Source organism: Salvelinus fontinalis, unplaced genomic scaffold (assembly GCF_029448725.1).
Source record: "Salvelinus fontinalis isolate EN_2023a unplaced genomic scaffold, ASM2944872v1 scaffold_0255, whole genome shotgun sequence".
NCBI classification, from domain to species: domain Eukaryota; kingdom Metazoa; phylum Chordata; class Actinopteri; order Salmoniformes; family Salmonidae; genus Salvelinus; species Salvelinus fontinalis.
Window position 1 is genome coordinate 178836 of NW_026600464.1, and position 27131 is coordinate 205966.

The following is a 27131-nucleotide window of genomic DNA, read 5'->3' on the forward strand; positions in this document are numbered from 1 at the left end:
AACGTTTGAGCAGCCTGGATGCGCAGCTGGGGCATTGTGTCGGGGAGGAAACGGGCGAACTCCGCAGCACCCACTGCCGCATATTTTGCCCTCAGTGCATCATTGCATTGGAGGTCAATCAACTCCATTTGGAGGTTTGGTGGTGAGCTTTCCACGTCAACAGCAAATGGGTTACCGAGCAGTTCCAACCTGCTTTTTTGTGCTTCAAAGTCAGCAAATCGGCGTCGAAAGTCAGCGGCAAGCATACCTATTTTATCAGCCAACTGTGCGCTCGGGAACGCACTGGTAGAGAGCTTCTCTTTCATGGTCTGGCAGCTGGGAAAGTGGCTCAAATTTTCTTTCCGCATCTGCGTCTCCCACAGAGTCAGTTTGGTTTTAAATGCCTTCACTGTACTGTACATATCAGAGATGACATGATCCCGACCCTGCAGCTGCAAGTTCATTGCATTCAGATGACTCGTAATGTCACACAGAAAAGCCATTTCACACAGAAACATTTCGTCTCGGAGTTGTGTTGTGTCTTTCCCTTTGCTGTCCAAGAACAGACAAATCTCCTCACGAAGCTCGAAACATCTTTGAAGCACCTTTCCCTGGCTTAGCCATCGCACCTCTGTGTGATAAGGCAAATCACCATGCTCCGTTTCTAACTCCGTCAGAAATGCCTTGAACTGGCGGTGATTCAAACCTTTGGCTCTGATAAAGTTAACTGTGCGCGTGATGATGCTCATTACATGCTCCATTTTCAAGGCTTTACCGCACAACGCTTCCTGGTGTATGATACAATGATAAGCTGTCAGCTCACCTGTCGCGTTTTCCTCTTGCATCTTTTCCCGTATCTTCGCCACCAGTCCGCTCCTGTGTCCACACATCGCAGGTGCTCCGTCGGTTGTCAAACCCACGAGTTTTTCCCAAGGCAGCTCCATCTCATTTACACATCTTGACACCTCTTCATACAAATCATGCCCCGTAGTTGTGCCATGCATAGGACGTAAAGCCAAAAACTCCTCTGTCACGCTTAGGCTGGAGTCCACTCCGCGGATGAAAATTGACAACTGGGCAATGTCAGAAATGTCGGTGCTCTCATCCACAGCCAAGGAATATGCAATGAAATCTTTTCCCTTTTTCACAAGCTGCTCTTTTAGATTGATGGACAACTGGTCTACTCTCTCGGCAATGGTGTTTCTGCTCAGACTCACATTTAAAAAGAGTTGCCTTTTTTCTGGGCAAACTTCGTCACAAACTTTAATCATGCAGTTTTTGATGAAATCCCCCTCCGTAAATGGCCGGGCTGATTTAGCGATCTCTTCTGCCAAAATAAAACTGGCCTTGACAGCAGCCTGGCCTTGTGATTTGGCTTTTTTGAACAGAGCCTGTCGAGATTTGAGGCCTCGTTTTAATTCCTCTGCCTTTTGTAGCCTTTGTTCCATGTCCATATTCTTGTTTTTGTCCGCGTGTTTCGTTTCATAATGTCGTCTCAGATTATACTCTTTTAGTACCGCCACACTTTCTCCACACAGAAGACACACAGGTTTTCCAGCTACCTCCGTGAACATATACTCCGACTCCCACCTTGTTTGAAACCCCCGGTTCTCAGTGTCCTCCTTCCGTTTTGCCATTTTTGATGGGTATCTGAAAGTTAATTTTACTGTGATGCTGACGACTGCTGTGCCAATAAATATTGAAATGAAGCAGCCTACTGCTCGGTGCGTCACCGTTGCATTGTGGGAAATGTAGTATTGGTGCGTGTAAAAGATCTGCGGGCTGCCGGCTTGCTGCGGTCTGCGGGCCGGTTCTAATAATAAATCAAGATCATCCCAGGGGCCGTAAAAAACCTTCTCGCGGGCCGGATGTGGCCCGCGGGCCTTGACTCTGACATATGTGGTCTAGAGTATCCTGGATGATGCTGTTTATTTGAGCAATGACTAGCCTTTCAAAGCACATCATGGCTTCCGACGGAATGGGGCAGAAATAATTTAGGCAGGTTACCTTCACTTCCTTGGACAAAGGGACGATGGTGGTCGGCTTGAAACGTGTAGGTATTACAGACTCGGTCAGGGAGACATTGAAAATGTCAGTGAAGACACTTGCAAGTTGGTCCATGCATGCTTTGTTTACACATCCTGGTAATCCATCTGGCCCCGCGGCTTTGTGAATGTTGACCTGTTTAAAGATCTTGCTCACATCGGCTACCATGAGCGTTATCAAACAGTTGTACGGAAGAGCTGGTGCTCTCATGCATGATTCAGTGTTGCTTTCCTCGAAGTGATAATAAAAGGAATTTAGTTTGTCGCGTCACTGGGCAGCTTACGGCTGCGTTTCCCTTTGTAGTCTGTAATAGTTTCAAGTCCTGCCACATCTGATGAGCGTCAGAGCCGGTGTAGCAGGATTCAATCTCGATCCTGTATTGACGCTTTTCCTGTTTGATGGTTCATCTGAGGGCATAGCGGGATTTCCTGTAAGTGTCCCGATTAGTGTCCCGCTCCTTGAAAGCAGCAGCTCTAGCAATTAGCTCGATGCGGATGTTGCCTGTAATCCATGGCTTCTGGTTGGGATATGTACATACGGTCACTGTGGGGACGACGACGCCGATGCACTTATTGATGAAGCCAATAACTGAGGTGATATATTCCTCAATGCCATTGGATGAATCCCGGAACATATTCCAGTCTATACTAGCAAAACAGTCCCATAGCTTAGCATCCATTACATCTTACCACTTCTGTATTGGGGGAGTCATTGGTGCTTCCTGCTTTAGTTTTCATTTGTAAGCAGGAATCAGGAGGATAGAATTATGGTCAGATTTGCCAAATGGAGCGCGAGGGAGAGCTTTGTATGTGTCTCTGTATGTGGAGTCAAGGTGGTCTAGAGTTTTTCTTCCTCTGGTTGCACATGTGACATGCTGGTAGAAATGAGGTAAAACAGATTTAAGTTTGCCTGCATTAAAGTCCCCGGCCACTAGGAGCACCGCTTCTGGATGAGCATTTTCTTGTTTACCTATGGCCTTATACAGCTGGTTGAGAGCTGTCTTAGTGCCAGGATCTGTTTGTGGTGGTAAATAGATGCCTACGAATAATGTAGATGAGAACTCTCTTGGTAGATAGCGTGGTCTACAGCTTATCACAAGGTACTCTGCCTCAGGCAAGCAATACCTCAAGACTTATTGAATATTAGACATTGCGCACCAGCTGTTATTAACAAATAGACACACACCCCCACCCCTCTGTCTACCAGACGTAGCTTCTCTGTCCTGCCGATGCACGGAGAAGCCAGCCAGCTCTATATTATCCATGTCGTCGTTCATCCAAGACTCTGTGAAACATGATATTACAGTTTTAATGTCCCGTTGGTAGGATAGTTTTGATCATAGATCATCCAGTTGCCTTTCCAATGATTGCACGTTGGCCAATAGAACAGATGGTAGTGGTGGTTTACCCACTCACCTATGAATTCAGGCACCCCAACCTCTGTCCCCTTTCTCGTTGTCTTTTCTTCACGCAAATGACGGGGATTTGGGCCCGTTCCCGAGAAAGCAATATATCCTTCGTGTCGCACTCGGTATAGAAAAAAATCTTTGTCCAGTTCAAGGTGAGTAATTGCTGATTTGATGTCCAGAAGTTATTTTCGGGCCATAGAAGAAATTAGCAGCAACATCATGTACAAAGTAAGTTACAAAATTAGTTACAAACAATGCGAAAAAACAAACAAAATAGCACAGTTGGTTAGGAGCCCGTAAAACTGCAGCCATCCCCTCCGGTGCCATTCATATACACACATTTGCTCACACACACACACACACACACATTTGCTCACACACACACTTGCTCACACACACACAAACACTCTCTCACACACACATGCACATTCCGACAGAAACACACTGATAGCCTTTTGTTTCTCTGTTAACTGCCAGGCAGATTAGTCGCACTCAGTCTTTCCAGAAGTTGTTCTTCAAACCAACCAATAATGTCCTTCCAACTATGTTTTAGCTCATGCAAATTATGAGCGCAAAATAAATTATATTGTCTACACAAAACAACACAAATCCTATGCCACTGATTTATATTACTAACTTTAACCCATATTAGCATTACCATAGAACAGGGATCACCTCACACCCCCAAACTTCAAGCTTTTTTCATAAAGGTGGAGACAGGGAGATATATTCATTCATCATGGTGACTTCTAATGTTGTTTCATGTTGTTGTCTGGTCTGATCCTCAACACTCTGGTCTGATCCTCACCCCTCTGGTCTGATCCTCACCCCTCTGGTCTGATCCTCACCCCTCTGGTCTGATCCCTCACCCCTCTGGTCTGATCCCTCACCCCTCTGGTCTGATCCTCACCCCTCTGGTCTGATCCTCACCCCTCTGGTCTGATCCTCACCCCTCTGGTCTGATCCTCACCCCTCTGGTCTGATCCTCACCCCTCTGGTCTGATCCTCACCCCTCTGGTCTGATCCCTCACCCCTCTGGTCTGATCCCTCACCCCTCTGGTCTGATCCTCACCCCTCTGGTCTGATCCTCACCCCTCTGGTCTGATCCTCACCCCTCTGGTCTGATCCTCACCCCTCTGGTCTGATCCTCACCCCTCTGGTCTGATCCTCACCCCTCTGGTCTGATCCTCACCCCTCTGTGACATGATGGATGACTCATAACAGGTTGTATTGGAACCCACTGAGCCAACTACTGTAGGGCCCTCCGTTAAGTGAAGGTTAATGCTTTTGTTTATTAACAGTGATGTGTCGGAGGCAATATCCCTTACGGTCAGAGATGGGCAGTATATTAATTAGGGACATTGATGGGTCTATCTGATGTTTAGAATGGACAAGTCCCACTCTGCTCACAAAGCCACAGGACTCTATATATGTGTGTGTGTGTGTGTGTGTGTGTGTGTGTGTGTGTGTGTGTGTGTGTGTGTGTGTGTGTGTGTGTGTGTGTGTGTGTGTGTGTGTGTGTGTGTGTGTGTGTGTGTGTGTGTGTGTGTGTGTGTGTGTGTGTGTGTGTGTGTGTGTGTGCTGCTGCTGTTGCATTTTCCACAGCCTCTATTTGTTTCTTCACTAGTGGAGTTGGTGTGTTGTTTACTCTGCTTGAGAACTCTGAGAATGTCAGTCACTAACAGTGTATTTGTCTCCCTTGACATTATTCAGGATTCCTTTAACTTCAAGACTTCTTAGGAAATATGACTGTTATACCTAAGTGCTGCCTTACCACACATGTCTGCTTCAGTTAATAATACACTACACCTTATGCTCTTCAAATCTTTGATCTGGCAAAATTAAGTCCCTGACTGTTTCAGTATGTGTACCTAAACTGACCCTTCTGGGGAAGCCCATACAATGGGATCCTTGACCCCACTGGAACAATGCCTCTGATTGGTGTTGCCATATCAACAGCTTGTTCATACTCTGAACACGTAGGCTATTGGCAATAGGCCCATTGGTACAATTGACTATTGCCAACTGGCCCACTTCCTTGTAATCCTCTAGCTCCTAAATTGCTATCCGGGATCGTTGGAATGTCCCTACTTCATTGAAGTTTACATTTTAAAATGTTGAAGGTTTAAGGTTAAGTTAGAAAAGGGTTATGTTTATGGTTAAGGTAAGGGTAGGGGTTAAGTTTAGGGTTAGGGTTTAGGGGGTAGGCAAATCCTTAAGGATCCCAGATAGCACTAACCTTCCTAAATGTAACCTGCCGTGTACTTGTGAGAGTATCCACTCTACGGTACACACACCACCACTTGGCAGCAGACCTGTCTCTGCTTTGGACCAGACCAGGGTTCAGAAGCTTGGAGTTTGAAACTGTGTTGCCAAAATGAATCCAGCGACATTGAATAATTGAATTGTTGCTTGTTATAGATGGCTAGAAGTCCTCTCTTCACTCCTACAGATTGTATAGCAGGCATACTAACCCTAACCCTAGGCACCGTACTGGGAAACTCTCTTCAATGTCCCCTTCTGATGTTACTCTAGCAAGGTTCTCACCTCAATCACATGCATTTATAAATCCATTTTTACATCAGCGGAGTCACAAAGTGCCTATACAGAAACCCAGCCTTAAACCACAAACAAACAGCAAGCAATGCAGATGTAGAAGTACAATGATATGTAAAACTCCCTCGAAAGGCAGGAACCTAGGAAGAAACCTTGAGAGGAACCAGGCTCTAAATGGCGACCAGTCGTCTTCTGGTTGTGCCGCGTGGAGATTATAACAGAACATTGTTAGATTGTTATTCAAGATGTTTAAACGTTCGTAGATGACCAGCAGGGTCAAATAATAATAATAATCACAGTGGTTGTAAAAGGTGCAACAGGTCAGTACATCAGGAGTAAATATCACTTGGCTTTTCAAAGCCGAGCATTCAGAGGTCGAGACAGCAGGTGCGGTAGAGAGAGAGAAAGAGTCGAAAACAGCAGGTCCGGGACAAGGTAGTAGGTTGGGTGAACAGGTCAGGGTTCCCTAACCGCAGGCAGAACAGTTGAAACTGGAGCAGCAGCACAACCAGGTGGACTGGGGCCAGGTAGTCCTGAGGCATGATCCCAGGGATCAGGTCCACCGGGAGGGGAGGGAGGGAGGGAGAGAGTATTAGAGGGAGCATACTTAAATTCACACAGGACACCAGATATAACAGACTGACCCTAGCCCACCGGCACATAGACTGTTGCAGAGTAGATACTGGAGACTGAGACAGGGGTGGGTCGGGGGACACTGTGGCCCCGTCCGAAGATACCCTCGGACAGTGCCAACCAGGCAAGATATAACCCCATCCACTTTGCCAAAGCACAGCCCCCACAAAACTAGAGGTATATCAACAGACCCCTAACTTACTACCCTGAGACAAGGCTGAGTATATCCCACGAAGATCTCCTCCACCGTGCGAGCCTGAGGGGGCGCAAAACTGGACAGGAAGATCACGTCTGTGACTCAACCCACTCAAGTGACGCACCCCTCCTAGGGACGGCATGGAAGAGCACAAGTAAGCCAGTGACTCGGCCCCTGTAATAGGGTCAGAGGCAGAGAATCCCAGGGGAGAGAGGGGAGCCGGAAATGTACTATAGCAAGGTTCTTGTTTCTGTGCATCACTCCTTCCTGTTTCTCTCAGTGTTCAGGGTCCTCTCTCTCTCTCCCTCCCTCTCCCTGTACCTCTCTCTCTCTCTCTCCCCCTCTCCCTGTACCTCTCTCTCTCCCCCTCTCACTGCACCTCTCTCCCTCCCTCTCCCTGTACCTCTCTCTCTCTCCCTCCCTCTCCCTGTACCTCTCTCTCTCTCCCTCTCACTACACCTCTCTCTCTCCCTCCCTCTCCCTGTACCTCTCTCTCTCTCCCTCTCACTACACCTCTCTCTCTCTCTCTCTCAATGGTGTATACATTTGTATTTGGGTCATCACTACATGTATGTATCAATGCTTCCTCTTCTCTTCTCCCCCCCTCTCTCCATCTAAACAGCGATCCAAAATAGCAGTCTATGAGAAAATGTGGTCATACATGAAATCGGCCGAACCCTCAGTGTTTGTCAAGACCACGCCAGACGGGGTGGCCCGGGTACGAAAGTCCAAGGGCAAGTTTGCTTTCCTCCTGGAGTCCACCATGAACGAGTACATAGAGCAGAGGAAACCCTGCGACACCATGAAAGTGGGCGGAAACCTCGACTCAAAAGGATACGGTGTGGCCACACCCAAAGGCTCAGCATTAAGGTGGGTGGGATAATATAACGATATTCTCCTTGTTGTTATAGTATTCCACCTACCCTGATGTCTTGTGTTTGGCCCTTCTTCTTATTCTTCTCTTCCTTATTGTTTTGGAATGGACACAAAGAGGTAACGGTATCATATCTTTTATTGTTCTTGGATATCTAGGTTGATCTATAATTGTTATTATGGATGTTTATATACATGTTAATGTTGTTCCTAAACCAAAGAGGGATCCATTCCAGGGTGTAGCTAAGAGTTTTGCAGTTTAACAACCATTTTACCTTTGTCTCTCTTACTCTATTTTTACTCTGTCTTTCCTTCTGGCCTGTCCTTTTGTCCTGTCCTTCTGTCCTGTGTACTGTTCTTTTGTCCTGGCCTTCTGTCCTGTCCTTCTGCCCTGTTCTTCTGTCCTGTCCTTCTGTTCTTCTGTCATGTCCTTCTGTCATGTGTGCTGTCCTTCTGCCCTGTGCTTCTATCTTTCTGTCCTGTCCTTCTGTTCATCTGTCCTGCCCTTCTGCCATGTGTGCTGTCCATCTGCCCTATCCTTCTGTCCTACATGCTGTCCTTCTGTCCTGTGTGCTGTTCTTCGGTCCTGTGTGCTGTCCTTCTGTCCTGTGTGCTGTTCTTCTGTCCTGTGTGCTGTCCTTCTGTCCTGTGTGCTGTTCTTCTGTCCTGTGTGCTGTTCTTCTGTCCTGTGTGCTGTTCTTCTGTCCTGTGTGCTGTCCTTCTGTCCTGCGTGCTATTCTTCTGTCCTGTGTGCTGTCCTTCTGTCCTGTGTGTTGTCCTGCGTGCTGTTTTTCTGTCCTGTGTGCTGTTCTTCTGTCCTGCGTGCTGTCTTTCTGTCCTGTGTGCTGTCCTTCTGTCCTATGTGCTGTCCTTCTGTCCTGCGTGCTATTCTTCTGTCCTGTGTGCTGTTCTTCTGTCCTGTGTGCTGTTCTTCTGTCCTGTGTGCTGTCCTTCTGTCCTGCGTGCTATTCTTCTGTCCTGTGTGCTGTCCTTCTGTCCTGCGTGCTATTCTTCTGTCCTGTGTGCTGTCCTTCTGTCCTGTGTGTTGTCCTGCGTGCTGTTCTTCTGTCCTGTGTGCTGTTCTTCTGTCCTGCGTGCTGTCTTTCTGTCCTGCGTGCTGTCCTTCTGTCCTGTGTGCTGTCCTTCTGTCCTGTGTGCTGTCCTTCTGTCCTGCGTGCTGCCCTTCTGTCCTGTGTGCTGTTCTTCTGTCCTGCGTGCTGTCCTTCTGTCCTGCGTGCTGTCCTTCTGTCCTGTGTGCTGTCCTTCTGTCCTGTGTGCTGTCCTTCTGTCCTGTGTGCTGTCCTTCTGTCCTGCGTGCTGCCCTTCTGTCCTGTGTGCTGTCCTTCTGTCCTGCGTGCTGCCCTTCTGTCCTGCGTGCTGTCCTTCTGTCCTGTGTGCTGTCCTTCTGTCCTGTGTGCTGTTCTTCTGTCCTGTGTGCTGTTCTTCTGTCCTGTGTGCTGTTCTTCTGTCCTGTGTGCTGTTCTTCTGTCCTGTGTGCTGTCCTCCCCGACAGTTATTGTCACTTTTAATTTAACAGTTCAACAGTTTTTCCATGTAGCCTTTAAAAGTTGCACTGTCACTTGTGATGAATGTTGCATGGTGTTTTCTATTGTTGCTTTTCTTCTCAATGATGACTAGGGTCCCCGTCCCGCACACGTCAGTTTCTCAACTACCTAACCCCTCATGCCACCTTTTCAATATTTACCTCTTTCTCTTCCTCTTAACCTTACTGATCTATCTAACTCATATTCCTAAAATTCGTAAACATAATAGATCATACTAATATTAACAATAAGCACTAGTAGTGGTAGTCCAACTACCGTTATCAACTATTATCATTATCGTTATAACTACTACTATACTACTGTACTATACTATACTGCTACTATACTACTACTATGCATTAGATTTCTCACGGACCTGTGCATTTTCTTACAAGTTATGTTTTATCGTTTCAAGAAATGCTGTTAACCTGGCAGTGTTAAAACTGAATGAGCAAGGCCTGTTGGACAAATTGAAAAACAAATGGTGGTACGACAAGGGAGAGTGCGGCAGCGGGGGAGGGGATTCCAAGGTCAGCCTCGATGTCACCAGATCGGGTACCATGGTGCAGAGTAATCGGCAAGGCTGTTAATAGTAGTCAATAGGTATAATACAAATGTATTGATTATTGATTGGATTTATATTATAGCACTTTGATTGTCTTATGTACTTTGTTAGCTAGCGTACAACCCAACCCAAAACAAACCCAAGTGTTGAGTCCCAACCAGGCTCAAAGGTAGCCTTTCTGTCATTTACCAGACTCTGACCAGTCTATGGAACAAAAGATCAAACTAAGAACCCTTACTTGGCTAATACACAGAGAGGAAGATGAGGTAGCATGAAGTGTAGTGAAGGAGATGGACTGGTAAGGCTAAGCTGAGATGTTTGACAAAGCCAGTTGTGAGAGGAAGGATAAGGATATGTGGATCAGTGTTTGATAAGGAGGAAGTCTGTTTATTCGACTGGGTGGTGGGGGGGATGTGAGGAGGATAGCGCTGTCTTGCAGTTGGAAAAGGAGGAGATTTAAATCCATGTTTAACATCTCTGGGCAGCAGACGATGTGTGTGTCGGGTATTATATTGTCTAGAGAATGTATAGCCAGTCTGAAGTCTAATTAACGTTAAGAGTATCTCTGTCAGATCTCTGAGTAAAATATACCTGTTGTAAGTTACATATTATAAAATAAGAATGTGTATTATAAGTTACATTTCATGAATAGTTTATCACAAACTATTTATGAAAACATGGCATCTAGATGCCAGAGACTGCCGCCTTCCTCTTGTGAAGGCCACGTCTGTATTTCATAACATTATTGCTGTCTTGTCTGACACAACATGGCTTCACAGTTGCTCATGTCATATAGATGCTTCTCTGGACATCCCATGCGACTGGCCTAGAGAAACCATTCTAGCCTCTAGAGCCCATTGCCTGAAACCCCCCAAAATGGCTGCTCAGCTGAGACTTGTGATCTCAGGGAGGCGAGGCGAACAGCGGAGTCTTGAGGGGACTAAGCATTACGGGCAAACGTGAGAATTCTAATCTGAAAGAGAAGGTCTGATCTCTTTGGGCTGTGGGTCATGTGGTACGACCATATTCAGTTAAATTAGGATTTTGTAGGTGGTGGAACTGCCCCTATAATTGGTTGCTTTTTCATGATGATTTTACAACAACAAAATCGACACAATTGTAGATGGTGTCAAATGTTTTTACACAATTTAGCAGTTGATATGAACAGGAACAACCAAGAGCCAGAACTGAGCCCAATAACCACTGTGATAATCAGGTTTCTTTTCTGCTTGCTATTCTACTCTCTTCACAAGACATGGCTGTATCCATCCTGGTAATCAGTGATGCAATAAGAGTGTGTTTCACTTAGCCTTGTCAATTTAGTATCAAACATACTTAGACTATGTGCTATGAAGCTTGCATCATGCTATTTTAAAGATGGCATACAAAGGCATTGATCAATTGAATGACTAGTGACTCATGCTATGAATTAGGTCAGCTAAGTGACTTGCCTTCTGTGATAGATAGAGTCATTTGACATGAATTCTCAGGAAATGTAATGTTGTACTTACTTTGACATGTTTGAAATAGCATCATGGCTAACATCTCTATAATATCTAGATCAAGTAATGTCCTATCAACACACCTGACCTTTCTCTCTCTGCCTTTCTGTTTTACCTCCATAATGTTCAGAAATAGGCTTCCTATATTTTCATATATGTAGGGTTGCAAAAATCCACTAACTAAAAAAAGTCCCAGTAAATAAACAATTCCAGGTTTCCCAGAAATCCCTGTTTGAAGATTCCCTCTGGCAGGGTTCCATTCCTTGCTTATTCTCCCCCTTATTCAGGGAATCCTCCCATAGGGGTTTCTGGGAAACCTAGGAATTATGGGAAAGTCATAGGAATTCTGCAACACTATTTTCAACCATGCATTTCTGCTAATAATCTGTGTTGTATAGTCAGTATGCTGAGTGATGTTGAAGCCTGCTCACGGCCGTGACGGCTGCCTTAGAAGAGCAGTATCGTTGCTTCTCTGACATGTTTCCTTCTGCCTTTTATCTGGACCTGCTCAGGTATGTATACTTTGGCTTTGAGCAACCTTCAGGATCATGGCTAAAATGTATTGATCATGTGAATTTATGATAAATTCATTTGCATTTGATCTCTACTGCTCTTAAACATTCAAACTGCACACCTCAAAGTCTGGCATTTAGCTCTGACGAACATTGGCATTGTCGGTGAAAGACAGACAGTGCGTGAGTTTGGTGACCATCTGCTGTGTTTGAAGGTTAGTTCTCCAGTATATCTCAATATGTTTGCTGTCGACTGTGACATTCACACACACGCACACACACACACACACACACACACACACACACACACACACACACACACTCTTTCTGATCACCTCTGTAATACTGCTCTCTTAGATTGGGTTTCAGGCTCCAGCATCATGAGCATGTTAACAGATAATTGCATTGTTAATCAATGTCTCTCTGATCTACCACGATGGACAGTCCTTCACAGTCACCCTATTACCATTGGCCAGGGAGATGCTATTCTACACAGTGTTGTAATCTTCTCCTGCTGATGATAACGTATGGTTCCTAAAGGTCCCATGAGGACATTGTTCACCAGTGGAACCCAAGACACTTGTTATCCATTCATCACGTTTTGATTGGCGTAGTCTGTTTACAGTGCTTTATACAATGGTTGTGTGTAATCCTGAATGCTGATTGGTTAAAACCGCATTCCAGCCGGTGTCTATTCCACAAGTTACCACCGGCTAAATCTATGATGTTAAAATGCCTATTTACTCTGTTCCATCTGACTGCCCAATCCACTGTCGAAATCAGCCCAGCCAGGCAATTTATAAACTTGATCTCCACTGTAAAAAGCATCTAGACATTATCTCACATTTCTTTTAGACTAACATTCAGTTCTCAACAAGCTGTATATTTAAGTGATAATGCCAGAGAAGCTGGTTTTTGGAGGCTATATTGGGATGGGTGTTGTTCGTTGAGGGCCGGCAAACCGTGCCAATATATCCTCCAAACACCGGCTTCTAGGGCATTATCACTTTTATACAACGTTTACCAAAATATAAAAATAATGAGTCACGTATTTTCATAAAAAACATTATTTTCATTCATATATTCATACTATTTCATCTTTCCACGAGATATATATATATCCCAACATAAATCTAGGGTTGCTAGAGACGAGACCCAGTCGTTCAGTCTTTCTGTTCTGTATCTATGGACGTGACCCAGTCGTTCAGTCTTTCTGTTCTGTATCTATGGACGTGACCCAGTCGTTCAGTCTTTTTATTCTGTATCTATGGACGCGACCCAGTCGTTCAGTCTTTTTGTTCTGTATCTATGGACGTGACCCAGTTGTTCATTCTAAATGTACCGTTGCCATTCTGGCTGGCAAAGTTCTTATCCTTTGCTTGCTAGCTAGCCAACTACGGCTAACTTACAGTCGTGTCAAAAAGTGCAGCCAGTAAGTAGCTGCATTTGCATTTGTTGAAGCTGGTTTCTGGTGACATTTAATTGGATCCATCCACAACAATAAGCTGATGAGGTACGATTTCGCCTGGCGTAGAAAATGTGCTCACTCGTCAGGAAACTGTTAGTCAGAGGAGCTAGCCAACAACACAGCTGCAGTAACACAATCATTTCCAACTGAAGCTGTGAAAGACTGCAAATTAGTTTCATTTTACCTTTTTTAAATTTGTTTGGTATATATCCATAAAAATTATGCCAGCTGAGTTATGATTTTGAATGGCTGAGAAACGCTTCCTGCATCTCTGTCTCGTCCAGACTCATGACTCGTTCATTACTATGGGACAGCAGGAGATCGAATTTGAATAATGAAACAATGTTGTAAATGTCGTAGAGACAGACAGCAGGGTTTATACAAATCTCTGCTGTTGAAAACTAAATGTTAGTCGAAAAGAAATATGAGAAATTGTCCAGATGCTTTTTATAGTGGAGATCAAGTTCATAAATTGCCTGGCTGGGCTGATGAGACAATGGATTGCGCAGTCAGATGGAACAGAGTTAATAGGCTTTTATTTCTTTAAATTTTTTACTCCTTTTTCTCCCCAATTTCATGGTATCAAATTGGCAGTTCCAGTCTTCTCCCATCGCTCCAACTCCCGTACAGACTCGGGAGAGGCAAAGATTGATGGATTGCTTCTTGACACAACGCCCGCTTAACTCGAAAGCCATCCGCACCAATGTGTCGGAGGAAGCACCGTACACTTGGCGACCTTGCCAGCGTGCATTTCGCCCAGCCCGCCACAGGATTCGCTAGTGCGCGATTGGACAGGAACCTCCCTGCCGGCCTAATCCTCCCCTAACCCGGACGACGCTGGGCCAATTGTACGCTGCCCCATGGGTCTCCTGGTGCCGGCCGGCTGTGAAAGAGCCTGTACTCAAACCAGGTTCTCTAGTGGCACAGCTAGCACTGCAATACTGTGCCTTAGACCACTGCGCCACTAGAGAGGCATAAATGGGCATTTTAACATCATAGATTTAGCCGGTGGAAACGTGTGGAATAGACACCGACTGGAATGGGGTTTTAACCAAACAGCATTCACGATTCGACACACCCATTGCATAAAGGGTTATAGAGCAGAGCACATTCTGTTGCTAATGGGGCTATAGAGTAGAGCACATTCTGTTTCTATAGGGGCTATAGAGTAGAGCACCACCAGTCTGTTTCTATAGCGACTATAGAGTAGAGCACCACCAGTCTGTTTCTATAGGGACTATAGAGTAGAGCACCACTAGTCTGTTTCTATAGGGGCTATAGAGTAGAGCACCACTAGTCTGTTTCTATAGGGGCTATAGAGTAGAGCACCACTAGTCTGTTTCTATAGGGACTATAGAGTAGAGCACCACCAGTCTGTTTCTATAGGGGCTATAGAGTAGAGCACCACCAGTCTGTTTCTATAGGGACTATAGAGTAGAGCACCACTAGTCTGTTTCTATAGGGGCTATAGAGTAGAGCACCAAAAGTCTGTTTCTATAGGGGCTATAGAGTAGAGCACCACCAGTCTGTTTCTATAGGGACTATAGAGTAGAGCACCACCAGTCTGTTTCTATAGGAGCTATAGAGTAGAGCACCACCAGTCTGTTTCTATAGGGACTATAGAGTAGAGCACCACTAGTCTGTTTCTATAGGGGCTATAGAGTAGAGCACCACTAGTCTGTTTCTATAGGGGCTATAGAGTAGAGCACCACCAGTCTGTTTCTATATGGGCTATAGAGTAGAGCACCACTAGTCTGTTTCTATAGGGGCTATAGAGTAGAGCACATTATGTTTCTATAGGGGCTATAGAGTAGAGCACCACCAGTCTGTTTCTATATGGGCTATAGAGTAGAGTACCACCAGTCTGTTTCTATAGGGGCTATAGAGTAGAGCACCACCAGTCTGTTTCTATAGGGGCTACAGAGTAGAGCACATTATGTTTCTATAGGGGCTATAGAGTAGAGCACATTATGTTTCTATAGGGGCTATAGAGTAGAGCACCACCGGTCTGTTTCTATAGGGGCTATAGAGTAGAGCACCACCAATCTGTTTCTATAGGGGCTATAGAGTAGAGCACATTATGTTTCTATAGGGGCTATAGAGTAGAGCACCACCATTCTGTTTCTATAGGGGCTATAGAGTAGAGCACCACCAATTTGTTTCTATAGGGGCTATAGAGTAGAGCACATTATGTTTCTATAGGGGCTATAGAGTAGAGCACCACCAATCTGTTTCTATAGGGGCTATAGAGTAGAGCACATTATGTTTCTATAGGGGCTATAGAGTAGAGCACCACCAGTCTGTTTCTATAGGGACTATAGAGTAGAGCACCACCAGTCTGTTTCTATAGGGGCTATAGAGTAGAGCACATTATGTTTCTATAGGGGCTATAGAGTAGAGCACATTATGTTTCTATAGGGGCTATAGAGTAGAGCACCACCAGTCTGTTTCTATAGGGGCTATAGAGTAGAGCACCACCAGTCTGTTTCTATAGGGGCTATAGAGTAGAGCACCACCAGTCTGTTTCTATAGGGGCTATAGAGTAGAGCACCACCAGTCTGTTTCTATAGGGGCTATAGAGTAGAGCACCACTAGTCTGTTTCTATAGGGGCTATAGAGTAGAGCACCACCAGTCTGTTTCTATAGGGGCTATAGAGTAGAGCACCACCAGTCTGTTTCTATAGGGGCTATAGAGTAGAGCACCACCAGTCTGTTTCTATAGGGACTATAGAGTAGAGCACCACCAGTCTGTTTCTATAGGGATGTAACGGTTGTCGCTCTCCTCATCCTCGGATGAGGTGAGGAGAGAGGGATCTGAAGACCAAAACGCAGGCTTTGGGAAATAAGCCATCTTTATTATACAATATGATGGCAACACGAAACGAAACAAAACACTTTCAAACTACAAAACAAGAAAACGACGTTGAACGAAACCTGAACATAAACTTACATAACTAAACATAAACTTACGTACAGGAAACGGACGACATCGAAACGAAACGAAACAAACAAACGCTACAGTCCCATGTGGTACGAACGTACATACAGACATAGGAGACAATCACCCACAAACAAACAGTGAGAATGCCCTACCTAAATATGACTCTTAATTAGAGGCAAACGCAAACCACCTGCCTCTAATCAAGAGCCATACCAGGCAAACCAAAACCAACATAGAAACAGATAACATAGAATGCCCACCCAACCTCACGTCCTGACCAACTAACACACAAAACTAACATAAATAGGTCAGGAACGTGACAGTACCCCCCCCACAAGGTGCGAACTCCGGACGCACCAGCACAAAGTCTAGGGGAGGGTCTGGGTGGGCATCTAACCACGGTGGTGGTTCAGGCTCGGGGCGCGGTTCCCACCCCACCATAATCCATCCTAACTTCCTCCCTCCAAGAATGTCTTTTGACCCCCACAAAATTCCCTTAACAACATATCTAATAGGGAAAACACCGGGACAGAGAGATAAATCAAGAAAGAGGGATAGATAAGAATATAGAGATAGATGAAGATAGAGAGGGAGATTAGGATAGAGGGGCAACTCCGGACTGAAAGGCAGCTCCGGACAGAGAGACAGCTCTGGACTGATGGGCAGTTCTGGGTATCCAGCCTTTTCAGGCTGAAGGGCAGCTCATGGCTGACTGACGAATCTCGATGCTCATGGCTGGCTGACGGCTCTCGACGCTCATGGCAGGCTGACGGCTCTCGACGCTCATGGCAGGCTGACGGCTCTCGACGCTCATGGCAGGCTGACGGCTCTCGACGCTCATGGCAGGCTGACGGCTCTCGACGCTCATGGCAGGCTGACGGCTCTCGACGCTCATGGCAGGCTGACGGCTCTCGACGCTCATGGCGCTCTGACGGCTCTGGCTGCTCATGGCTCTCTGACGGCTCTGGCTGCTCATGGCTCTCTGACGGCTCTGGCTGCTCATGGCTCTCTGACGGCTCTGGCTGCTCATGGCTCTCTGACGGCTCTGGCAGATCCTGTCTGGTTGGCGGCTCTGGCAGATCCTGTCTGGTTGGCGGCTCTGGCAGATCCTGTCTGGTTGGCGGCTCTGGCAGATCCTGTCTGGTTGGCGGCTCTGGCAGATCCTGTCTGGTTGGCGGCTCTGGCAGATCCTGTCTGGCTGACGGCTCTAGCGGCTCCTGTCTGGCTGATGGCTCTAGCGGCTCCTGTCTGGCTGACGGCTCTGTAGGCTCATGGCAGACGGGCGGCTTTGCAGGCTCATGGCAGACGGGCGGCTTTGCAGGCTCCTGGCAGACGGATGGCTCAGACGGCGCTGGGGAGACGGATGGCTCAGATGGCGCTGGGGAGACGGATGGCTCAGATGGCGCTGGGGAGACGGATGGCTCAGATGGCGCTGGGGAGACGGATGGCTCTGGCCGGATACGGCGCACTGTAGACCTGGTGCGTGGTGCCGGAACTGGAGGCACCGTGCTAATGATAAGCACCTTCCTACTAGTGCGGGGAGCAGGGACAGGGCACACTGTATTCTCAAAGCCTACTCTATCCCTGATGCGTGGTACCGGCACTGGTGACGCCGGGCTGAGGACAAGCACATCAGGATTAGTAGGGGGAGAATATACAGTGTGTACAGGGCTATGGAGACGCACTGGTAGCTTAGTGCGTGGGGCCGGAACTGGAGGCACCGGGCTAGATACACGCACTACAGGGAGAGTGCGTGGAGGAGGAACAGGGCTCAGGATACGCACTGGTAGCCTAGTGCGTAGTGTATACACTGTAGGTACTAGGCTGGGGCGGGGAGGTGGTGCCGGAAATACCGGACCGTGGAGGCGTACTGGCACTCTTGAGCATTGAACCTGCCCAACCTTACCTGGTTGAATGCTCCCGGTTGCCCGACCAGTGCGGGGAGGTGGAATAACCCGCACCGGCCTATGTAGGCGAACCGGAGAAACGCACTGGAGACCAGACGCGTTGAGCCGGCCTCATGACACCTGGCTCAATACTCAATCTAGCCCTACCAGTGCGAGGAGGTGGAATAACCCGCACTGGGCTATGCACTCGTACAGGAGACACCGTGCGCTCTACTGCGTAACACGGCGCCTGCCCGTACTCCCGCTCTCCACGGTAAGCCTGGGAAGTGGGCGCAGGTCTCCTACCTGCCCTTGGCCCACTATCTCCTAGCCCCCCCCCAAGAAATTTTTGGGAATTACTCACGGGCTTTTTTGGCTTCCGTGCCAGACGCGTTCCCTCATAGCTCCGGTTCCTCTCCTCGGTAGCCTCTGCTCTCCTCCGTGCCTCCAGCTCAGCTTTGGGACGGCGATTTTCTCCTGCCTTAGCCCAGGGACCTTCTCCATTCATTATTTGCTCCCATGTCCAGAAATCCTTTCTCTCCTGTCCCTTACTCCGTTTCGTTTTCCCTTGCCGCTTGGTCTTAGCTTGGTGGGTGATTCTGTAACGGTTGTCGCTCTCCTCATCCTCGGATGAGGTGAGGAGAGAGGGATCTGAAGACCAAAACGCAGGCTTTGGGAAATAAGCCATCTTTATTATACAATATGATGGCAACACGAAACGAAACAAAACACTTTCAAACTACAAAACAAGAAAACGACGTTGAACGAAACCTGAACATAAACTTACATAACTAAACATAAACTTACGTACAGGAAACGGACGACATCGAAACGAAACGAAACAAACAAACGCTACAGTCCCATGTGGTACGAACGTACATACAGACATAGGAGACAATCACCCACAAACAAACAGTGAGAATGCCCTACCTAAATATGACTCTTAATTAGAGGCAAACGCAAACCACCTGCCTCTAATCAAGAGCCATACCAGGCAAACCAAAACCAACATAGAAACAGATAACATAGAATGCCCACCCAACCTCACGTCCTGACCAACTAACACACAAAACTAACATAAATAGGTCAGGAACGTGACAAGGGACTATAGAGTAGAGCACCATGTGATCAATCTTCCTAATTATTCATCATCTTTTGTTGTGTTTTCCACACATCTTAGCTTCATTTTTAAAAAGGTATTATGTCATGTATGTTGCACAGGTAAACAGTTCATATTAAGGTCAAGGCACCATGTCAGTTGTAAAGCAGTGAGACATTTCTTATACCTTCAATTCAACATTTTAACACATGATTATTACCTATCAGTTTCCTCTGATGAAACCATATTACAAAGAGAAAGCACATTCATTATCCCCCTGATGTGTCAAAGCTGAGCTTAAACAGCAGTAACAAAGCTGTAGCTTGGTTGACAGTAATCCCTCTTGTAAGCGGCTTTCGTAAAGGCTACAACCCAACCTGTTTTCCCACCAATGAATGGCACAAGTTCTTATGAAACGGTTGATGTGAAACACCTCTGGCTTAATTCAGTGTTTTAATGCCGTCTTTAATGTCAAGGTAAATGTCATTATTAGGTTCATTGTTCATGTTGTCTTTCGGAACCAAAGCTCAGAGCCACCTTGTGATGTTGCAGCAGGAGGTGTCCAAGCCTCTGCTACTGCAAATATCAGGTCAACGGCTGTGTTGTAGTCCTTTACTGTTAGTCAAGAGAAGGTTCTAGTTGGATGGAACTTGTTAAGTGCTGGTCAGAAAGCTACCCTGCTGTCCCCACAAACAAATACCTTCCTCAGCTATAGATACTCCCAGACCAGCAGAGTGTACATTCAGTACCTGCTCGTCCTGTTACCAGCGTCTGCCGATTACTCGAAGCGATAGGAGCAGGCCCTGGCCCTAGACTAGGGCAGGTCAATGACGACAAGGTAATAGACTAGAATGCCTGTTTTTTTATGATGTGACAATGGCCAGGAGTCCTGCTCGATCGCTTTGTTATGAAGTTATGCAAACTATGAAATTATGAATAACATAAAATAACATAATATGATGTTATTTATGTTATTTCTCACGTGAAGAACTCCTGTAAACCTTGCCGTATTGAAACTCAGTGAACAAGGCATCTTAGACAAGCTGAAAAACAAATGGTGGTACGATAAGGGTGAATGTGGAACCAAGGACTCTGGAAGTAAGGTCAGTCTCCGCTGGTCTTTTGTGTTGATTCCCAGTTGCATTCTGACGTACTGTTCATATGCAAAGAAATGCTAAACTATACTGAAACATCTAGATTAGCTATACTCTATATCCCCCCCCCCTACCCATTATTTTATTATTTTATTATACCCCCAGAAAAGATGATGCCACATACATTTAACAAAGATAATCAAGTGGTTCAAGCCCTTCATGCACCATTTCCCAAATTCAAATCATATCTGAAAAATACGTGTTTTTTTTTGGTTTGGCCAATATAGAAATAGGAACTGCTTTTTTGCTTCACAAACTGTAATTGTAAATTACCTTATGCTTGGTGAAATCGTACATGTGTAAAATAATCAAACACCATCATTGAATAGTTGTTGACTAGCTGTTGACATTAAGTGCTAATTTTCATGCTTGACATTCATGGTATTCTTACCATTATGCTGTTGTTTCTATTTACTAAACTTTTAATTCAAATGTGATTTATCTGTGTTACTAGTTTGCTTGGAAATGTATTTATTGTGTTTTTGAACTTCCTGTGGTGAGGTAAACAAACAAAGTGTTCATGTTGTGATCAACTGCTTCCATGTGACTTCAGGAAGACATTACAACACCGTGGGGTGTTTTTCAGGGTTTTGTCTGAGCAAGGAGTCGCAAGGAAGAGATCTTTTTGTTTCCACCCCACATGAAGTCTAAGAATGTAATAAGCCTCTATTTAACCCTCTGAGACCATAGCCAGGCCAATAAACGGACAGATCACTGTCCGTACCGCCGACGGCTTAGCTACATAGTACCACAGGTATAACCTCAGTCAAACCTCAAAGGGTTCAACTGCAAATGGTAAAACTCTCATGAACAAATGTTCTATAAACATGTTTGGGAAGTAAACAGCTGCAAAATGGTTTGATATCTTAGAAATGGCTTTTTACATTTTTTGACGCCAGAGAGATTTGACTACACAGTATACCACAGTATTTACACCACAGTATTTATACCAATAAAATTTAAAAAATCAGGACAGATCTTGAAATGTTGACCTGTGAGTTACTGACCGCAGCTTCCTTTTTGGGAAGAAGAACCTGTAGAATAGGGGAAACTCTACATTCACCTAGATCAAACTAAAGAGGTGACTCATCTCTCCTTCATTGGAGAGTGGGCTGACTATGGTGTTCAGATGTTACTCAAAACGTCTTGGACCCCTATAGGAAAGCCAGTCCAATCTAGACTTTTTCTAGACTCAACCTCAGCCATCCTTTACCTTATCAGCCTTCTGTTGCTGTTAGCCTCTGGAGTCTGTAGTATGACCTGCCATTGGTAGCATCAGAAACCTTTCTGTCTCAGAGAAACAGTTTGTAGGAAGGTCTGATAATAGAGTATCCATGTGAATTCTGAGTGTTAGGTCTCTGACTGTTATTTCAACAAGACTCTGTAAGGATCAGTTTGAGGCCTATATACACTCTGCTTTAGTGTCGTACTGGTAGGCTGCACTGTTCTCTGCAGAACTCTCTCTCCACCGCAAACCCTCTAACTATGTTCTTCACCTTCCCCAGGACAAGACAAGTGCTCTCAGCCTGAGCAATGTGGCTGGAGTCTTCTATATTCTGGTTGGAGGGCTGGGGCTGGCCATGATGGTGGCACTGATTGAGTTCTGTTACAAGTCACGTGCAGAAACCAAACGGCTCAAACTAGCAAAAAATGCTGAGAAGTTTAAGCCAGCTCCACCGACCAACCCCCAGAACTTTGCCACGTACAGAGAAGGCTACAACGTGTATGGGACAGAGAGCGTTAAGATCTAAGGGTAATGACAACACTGCTCTCTTCCTGATTCTCTCTCTGTGACATCTGAATCATTTAGTTGGTTTCCTCTGGTGGTGTTGTTGAATGATTTGTTTGTTTGTGTTGCTGTCAAGCTGATTGGTGTGATTTCCTAACACTTAATCACTCTTGACTTGAACATATCCACAATATTTTAACTAGGCAAGTCACCTAAGAACAAATTCGTATTTACCATGAGCGCCTAACCCGGCCAAACCCTAACCTGGACGACGCTGGGCCAATTGTGCGCCGCCCTATGGGACACCCGATTACGTCTGGTTGTGATACAGCCCGGGATCGAAAATGGATCTGTAGTGACGCTTCCAGCATTGAGATGCAGTGCCTTAGACCGTTGCGCCACTCGGGAGCCAATAGACGACCCAACATTACATTTAAAATTCCCCAAGACTTTTGTTGCCTTGACATCGCTACGTACTGTGACTATATGTATATGTATATATGTGTATGACTAGAGGTCAGTCCTTGTGTGGGCCGCCAAAGTGTTTTTTCAGGTGGCCAAAGTCCAAACAGTGTAAAAAAAGTATTTTCATAATTTGAAATACATTTTTGGGATGGAAAAAATGTTTCCAGCGTAAACTTAAATGATGTAAAACCAGATATAAAGTATGTAGAAGAGATAATGGACCTACTGTCACGATCGTCAACGGGACTGAGAGAGGACCAAGGCGCAGCGCGTGGAAAGTACATCTTCTTTTATTTTAAAGAAGGAAAAAACAAAACAACAAACAGAACAGACGACCGTGAAGCTATACAAACATCAGTGCTGACACAAAACACTTCGACATAGACAATTCCCCACAAACAGCTAAAGCCTATGGTTGCCTTAAATATGGCTCCCAATCAGAGACAACAATAACCAGCTGTCTCTAATTGAGACCCAATTCAGGCAACCATAGACTTTCCAAGAACCTACACTCAACCATAGACAAATTCACTCAACACAAATCCATACACTACACCCAACACCCCCTTTACCATATAACCACCCTAGACACTACAAAAACACATACATTCCCCATGTCACACCCTGACCTAACTAAAATAATTAAGAAAACAAAGAATACTAAGGCCAGGGCATGACACCTACATACTATTTAGTTATATCATCTTTGAAAACTAACAATCAGCAACATAACAGATAGACAGTCTGGGAGAATTGTACATAAAACATTTATTCAGCATTTGTTATTATGTTTGAGCAAAAGAACACAGTATTAGCCATGGCAAAATGCATCAAATTAAAGGAAATTTGTTTTAAAACTGCAAAATGTTCTCTCAGGTCCATGGCAGAATATGTAGATTTGCAGGAAATTGGCTTGAAATGCAAACATTTTTCTACACCGCCAAGATGGGGGGCCTCTAAAAACAATATTTAAAGTCAGCCTCCCAATGGACCGGCCACGCCCTATTTCACGCCCCCTGCCTCGCCCACCACCTAATTCCCTTTTTGGTCCAGAAGAAAACCCTGCACTATGGTGTTGTTAATTGAAATCAACATGATTTAAAAAAAAGATGAACCCATCAAAAAACATTTATCTTTATCTCGTAAACACTCATACTTTATCTAGTTTAAGGTTTTAGTTTACTCAGTAGAATGTGCTGGCAGCATCTGCAAATCGCTAACAGTTAAGCTAATGTCCCAAGTAACACATCATCGTGACTCGACCATTCCGACCTTAATGACACATCTCATCCACCATTTTAACAGACGTATTACCCATGTTTCTCTGTGTGAGAATCTCAATTTCATTGATTCCTTGGGTCCTCTCTCCTCGACTCCTCAAATCCCATTGGGTGAGAAGGTCAGAGGGGAGGGATCTCTGACTTCTCATCCTATTGGTTTTGAGGAGGTGAAGAGAGAAGACGCAAGGAATCAGTTAAATGCAGTTAAGATATTCCCTATGTCTCTACTTCCTTCCTCTAAAACAGGTATCGGGCGCTTCAGCTAGACCAGGTACACGATCCCTTACAAACGACTGTGACTATTGACCCTATGACGAAACAACATGATCACGTCAGGATGGGGGTTTCCTCAACTGCAGCTAAATCCTCTCCTGGCGGCAATGGCGACGATAATCTGCAATGGCGACACGACAGGACTGGTGACTTGAAGAACTCAAGCGGTTTCCTCCAGTGCCTTACGTATGGAACAGTCACAGAGTTACTTAGAACAATGCAACTCATCACAACGGTATTGCGTTTGGCTTGAACTCACAAACACACAGACAAATAAACAGAAAGACAGGATCGATACTGTAATCTGTTTTAAGGAACTTTATTTGAGATGCTAAAGACAAAAGAGAGATACCTAAAGCCATCACTTGCACCCCGAGCACATTTCCAAATGCCGGACAGAAGATGAATAAGATATGACAGATGATAAATTGTTTTTCTGCAAAGGGAATTTGATCAGATTATCTTAATTCTTCTTGCAGGCTAGGTTTTTCCTTGTTAAATGTGTTTTAAAATACGTTTATTATAGACACTGATTATTAGCTTGTTATATTCCTGTGACCTTGGAATTTTTTTGAAAGACACATTTGAATCTTATTGGAATCAATTGGTTAAATATGCCATAGCCAAAAGAATACTGTATTGGTGTTGTCCTCAACTATGGTGCTTTTGAAGTCTCAGAGATACTCTGAGAGAAGGCGTTGGTAGCTAGTCAAATGTGCATCCCAAATGGACCCTATTACCTATATAGTGCATTACTTCTGTGCAGCGCCCCCCAGTCAAAAGTAGTGCACTATATATTGAATAGGGGGCCATTGTGGACACACACTCATGAAAGAGATGAATGTGAGATGCAGCATTTGGCTTTACACAACTTAAAACAGGCCATCTCACAATCCCAATACACTGCCAACAGATTCAGATGTGGTTTTTTTTTAAGAATGCAGAGGACTGCCTGAGCAAGTTTCATAGTTGAGTAACTCTCCCAGTGTGTTTTATGGTGTGTATAATATGAAGAGAAAACTCACTCACACAGTGTCGCTCCAAAATAGGCTGGGTTTTTTTTATCTTCATTTTGAAAGAACACCTGCTTATAGCTGGATTGTCATGTAACCTTAAATGATTAAAATCTTCTGTACAATAAATTAAAACTGAACCAAAAGGGACATTCAAAAAGTAGATAAACTGCAATCCAAACAGTAATGGCTTTTTAACAGTAGTATTATGGATGACCTTGGTATGTTGCTAAACAATTACACATTTTACAATAAGCTGCAGTTTAATGATATGCTTTCAGTTTTAATTTCATTTTATGAGCATTGTAGTGTTTGGTGAATTTACTTAGCAAATTAAATAAATGAATAATATAAATGCATCGAGAAAATAGATTTATACAACGTACTTACAGGGGATGTCTTAAAAAGCTTAGCACTTTTACTTTTCAAAAGACTGTGATTCCATAGGATTTAGGAAGAAAATTAATCACCTAAAACTGTGAAAAGATAGATTTACACACACACAAAAAAGATTAAAAAAGGGAAGGCAAGAAAAAGGAAATTAACAATTCTAAAGAAAGAGAGGTGTACATTTATTGAAATGAGACGTATTTATTAAGGCTACACAAGAAAGGAGTGATGGGTTTCCCAATTTTTCTAAGAAATTGCATGTGAACTCCGTAATGACATATCACAAGCTCTTCTAACTTACATCAGATTCTAGAGTAGAAATACAATCGCGGTTATTCTTTAGTGAGACAGTTTCTTTGGTTTCGTAAGTTCACTTAACACTGAGAAAATGGCCAGACATCTGAGTGACTACTACAAAAGAGTCAGAATCTGCATGTATGTATATAATTTAACGATCTTCGTTAGTGAGGAGCTGTACAGAGAATTTTAATAAATTTTTGTAAATAAACCTGTATAGAAAATGACATGTGTTTGTGTACTTGTAATCTCATGAACTTGTTAAACCGCATGGTGACGTTTATTAAAATAAACACACACACACAAACACACAGCAATGCATTGTCATCACTCCAAGAATGTGGAAGCTATGCATCTGTCTTCTCATCTGAAAGGAAATTGCCTGTTTTGCAACACACTGTACAAGCCACATGTCAACTATATAATTCCTTCCGGTACCATTACAACCTGCTGAAAAACAGGATGAGAAAAGAGTTGTTTTATTTAATGGTTATTGAGCAGCTGGATCAATATTACTCCAGAACCATCTGCTGCCTCTGACAGTCTCCCATATACACTGATTGAGAGTCTCACTGACATCTTCATTGGCCATCTGAAATCTTTCATCAATAATGTGTCATTATAAGTTGAGGAAACCATTTCAAACCCAGAGTACATTAACCTACAATGACAAGACAGTGATCAAACATGGCAGCCTGATGACTACATAGCACCCATCATGATGTATTTATAGGTCTACTGGTATCATGATGTATCTATAGGTCTACTGGTATCATGATGTATCTATAGGTCTACTGCTATCATGATGTATCTATAGGTCTACTGGTATCATGATGTATCTATAGGTCTACTGGTATCATGATGCATCTATAGACCTACTGGTATCATGATGTATCTATATGTCTACTGGTATCATGATGTATCTATATGTCTACTGGTATCATGATGTATCTATAGGTCTACTGGTATCATGATGTATCTATAGGTCTACTGGTATCATGATGTATCTTTAGGCCTACTGGTATCATGATGTATCTATAGGCCTACTGGTATCATGATGTATCTATAGGTCTACTGGTATCATGATGTATCTTTAGGCCTACTGGTATCATGATGTATCTATAGGTCTACTGGTATCATGATGTATCTATAGGTCTACTGGTATCATGATGTATCTATAGGTCTACTGGTATCATGATGTATCTATATGTCTACTGGTATCATGATGTATCTATAGGTCTACTGGTATCATGATGTATCTATAGGACTACTGGTATCATGATGTATCTATAGGTCTACTGGTATCATGATGCATCTATAGA

The 27131-nt window shown here is 44.5% G+C and overlaps 1 protein-coding gene across 1 annotated transcript in view; it reads left to right on the forward strand.

Annotated features, from left to right (window-relative positions):
• LOC129844935 (glutamate receptor 3-like) overlaps positions 1-26036 on the forward strand; it is a gene marked incomplete at its 5' end in the record, with an annotated part of 192983 nt that extends 166947 nt beyond the window's left edge. Inside the window, 4 exons of the mRNA XM_055913100.1 lie at positions 7441-7688; positions 9651-9765; positions 21868-22115; positions 24083-26036. Coding sequence (XP_055769075.1) covers positions 7441-7688; positions 9651-9765; positions 21868-22113 — 609 coding nt within the window. The remainder of the gene's footprint in view (positions 1-7440; positions 7689-9650; positions 9766-21867; positions 22116-24082) is intronic.
• Positions 26037-27131: the final 1095 nt, after the last annotated feature.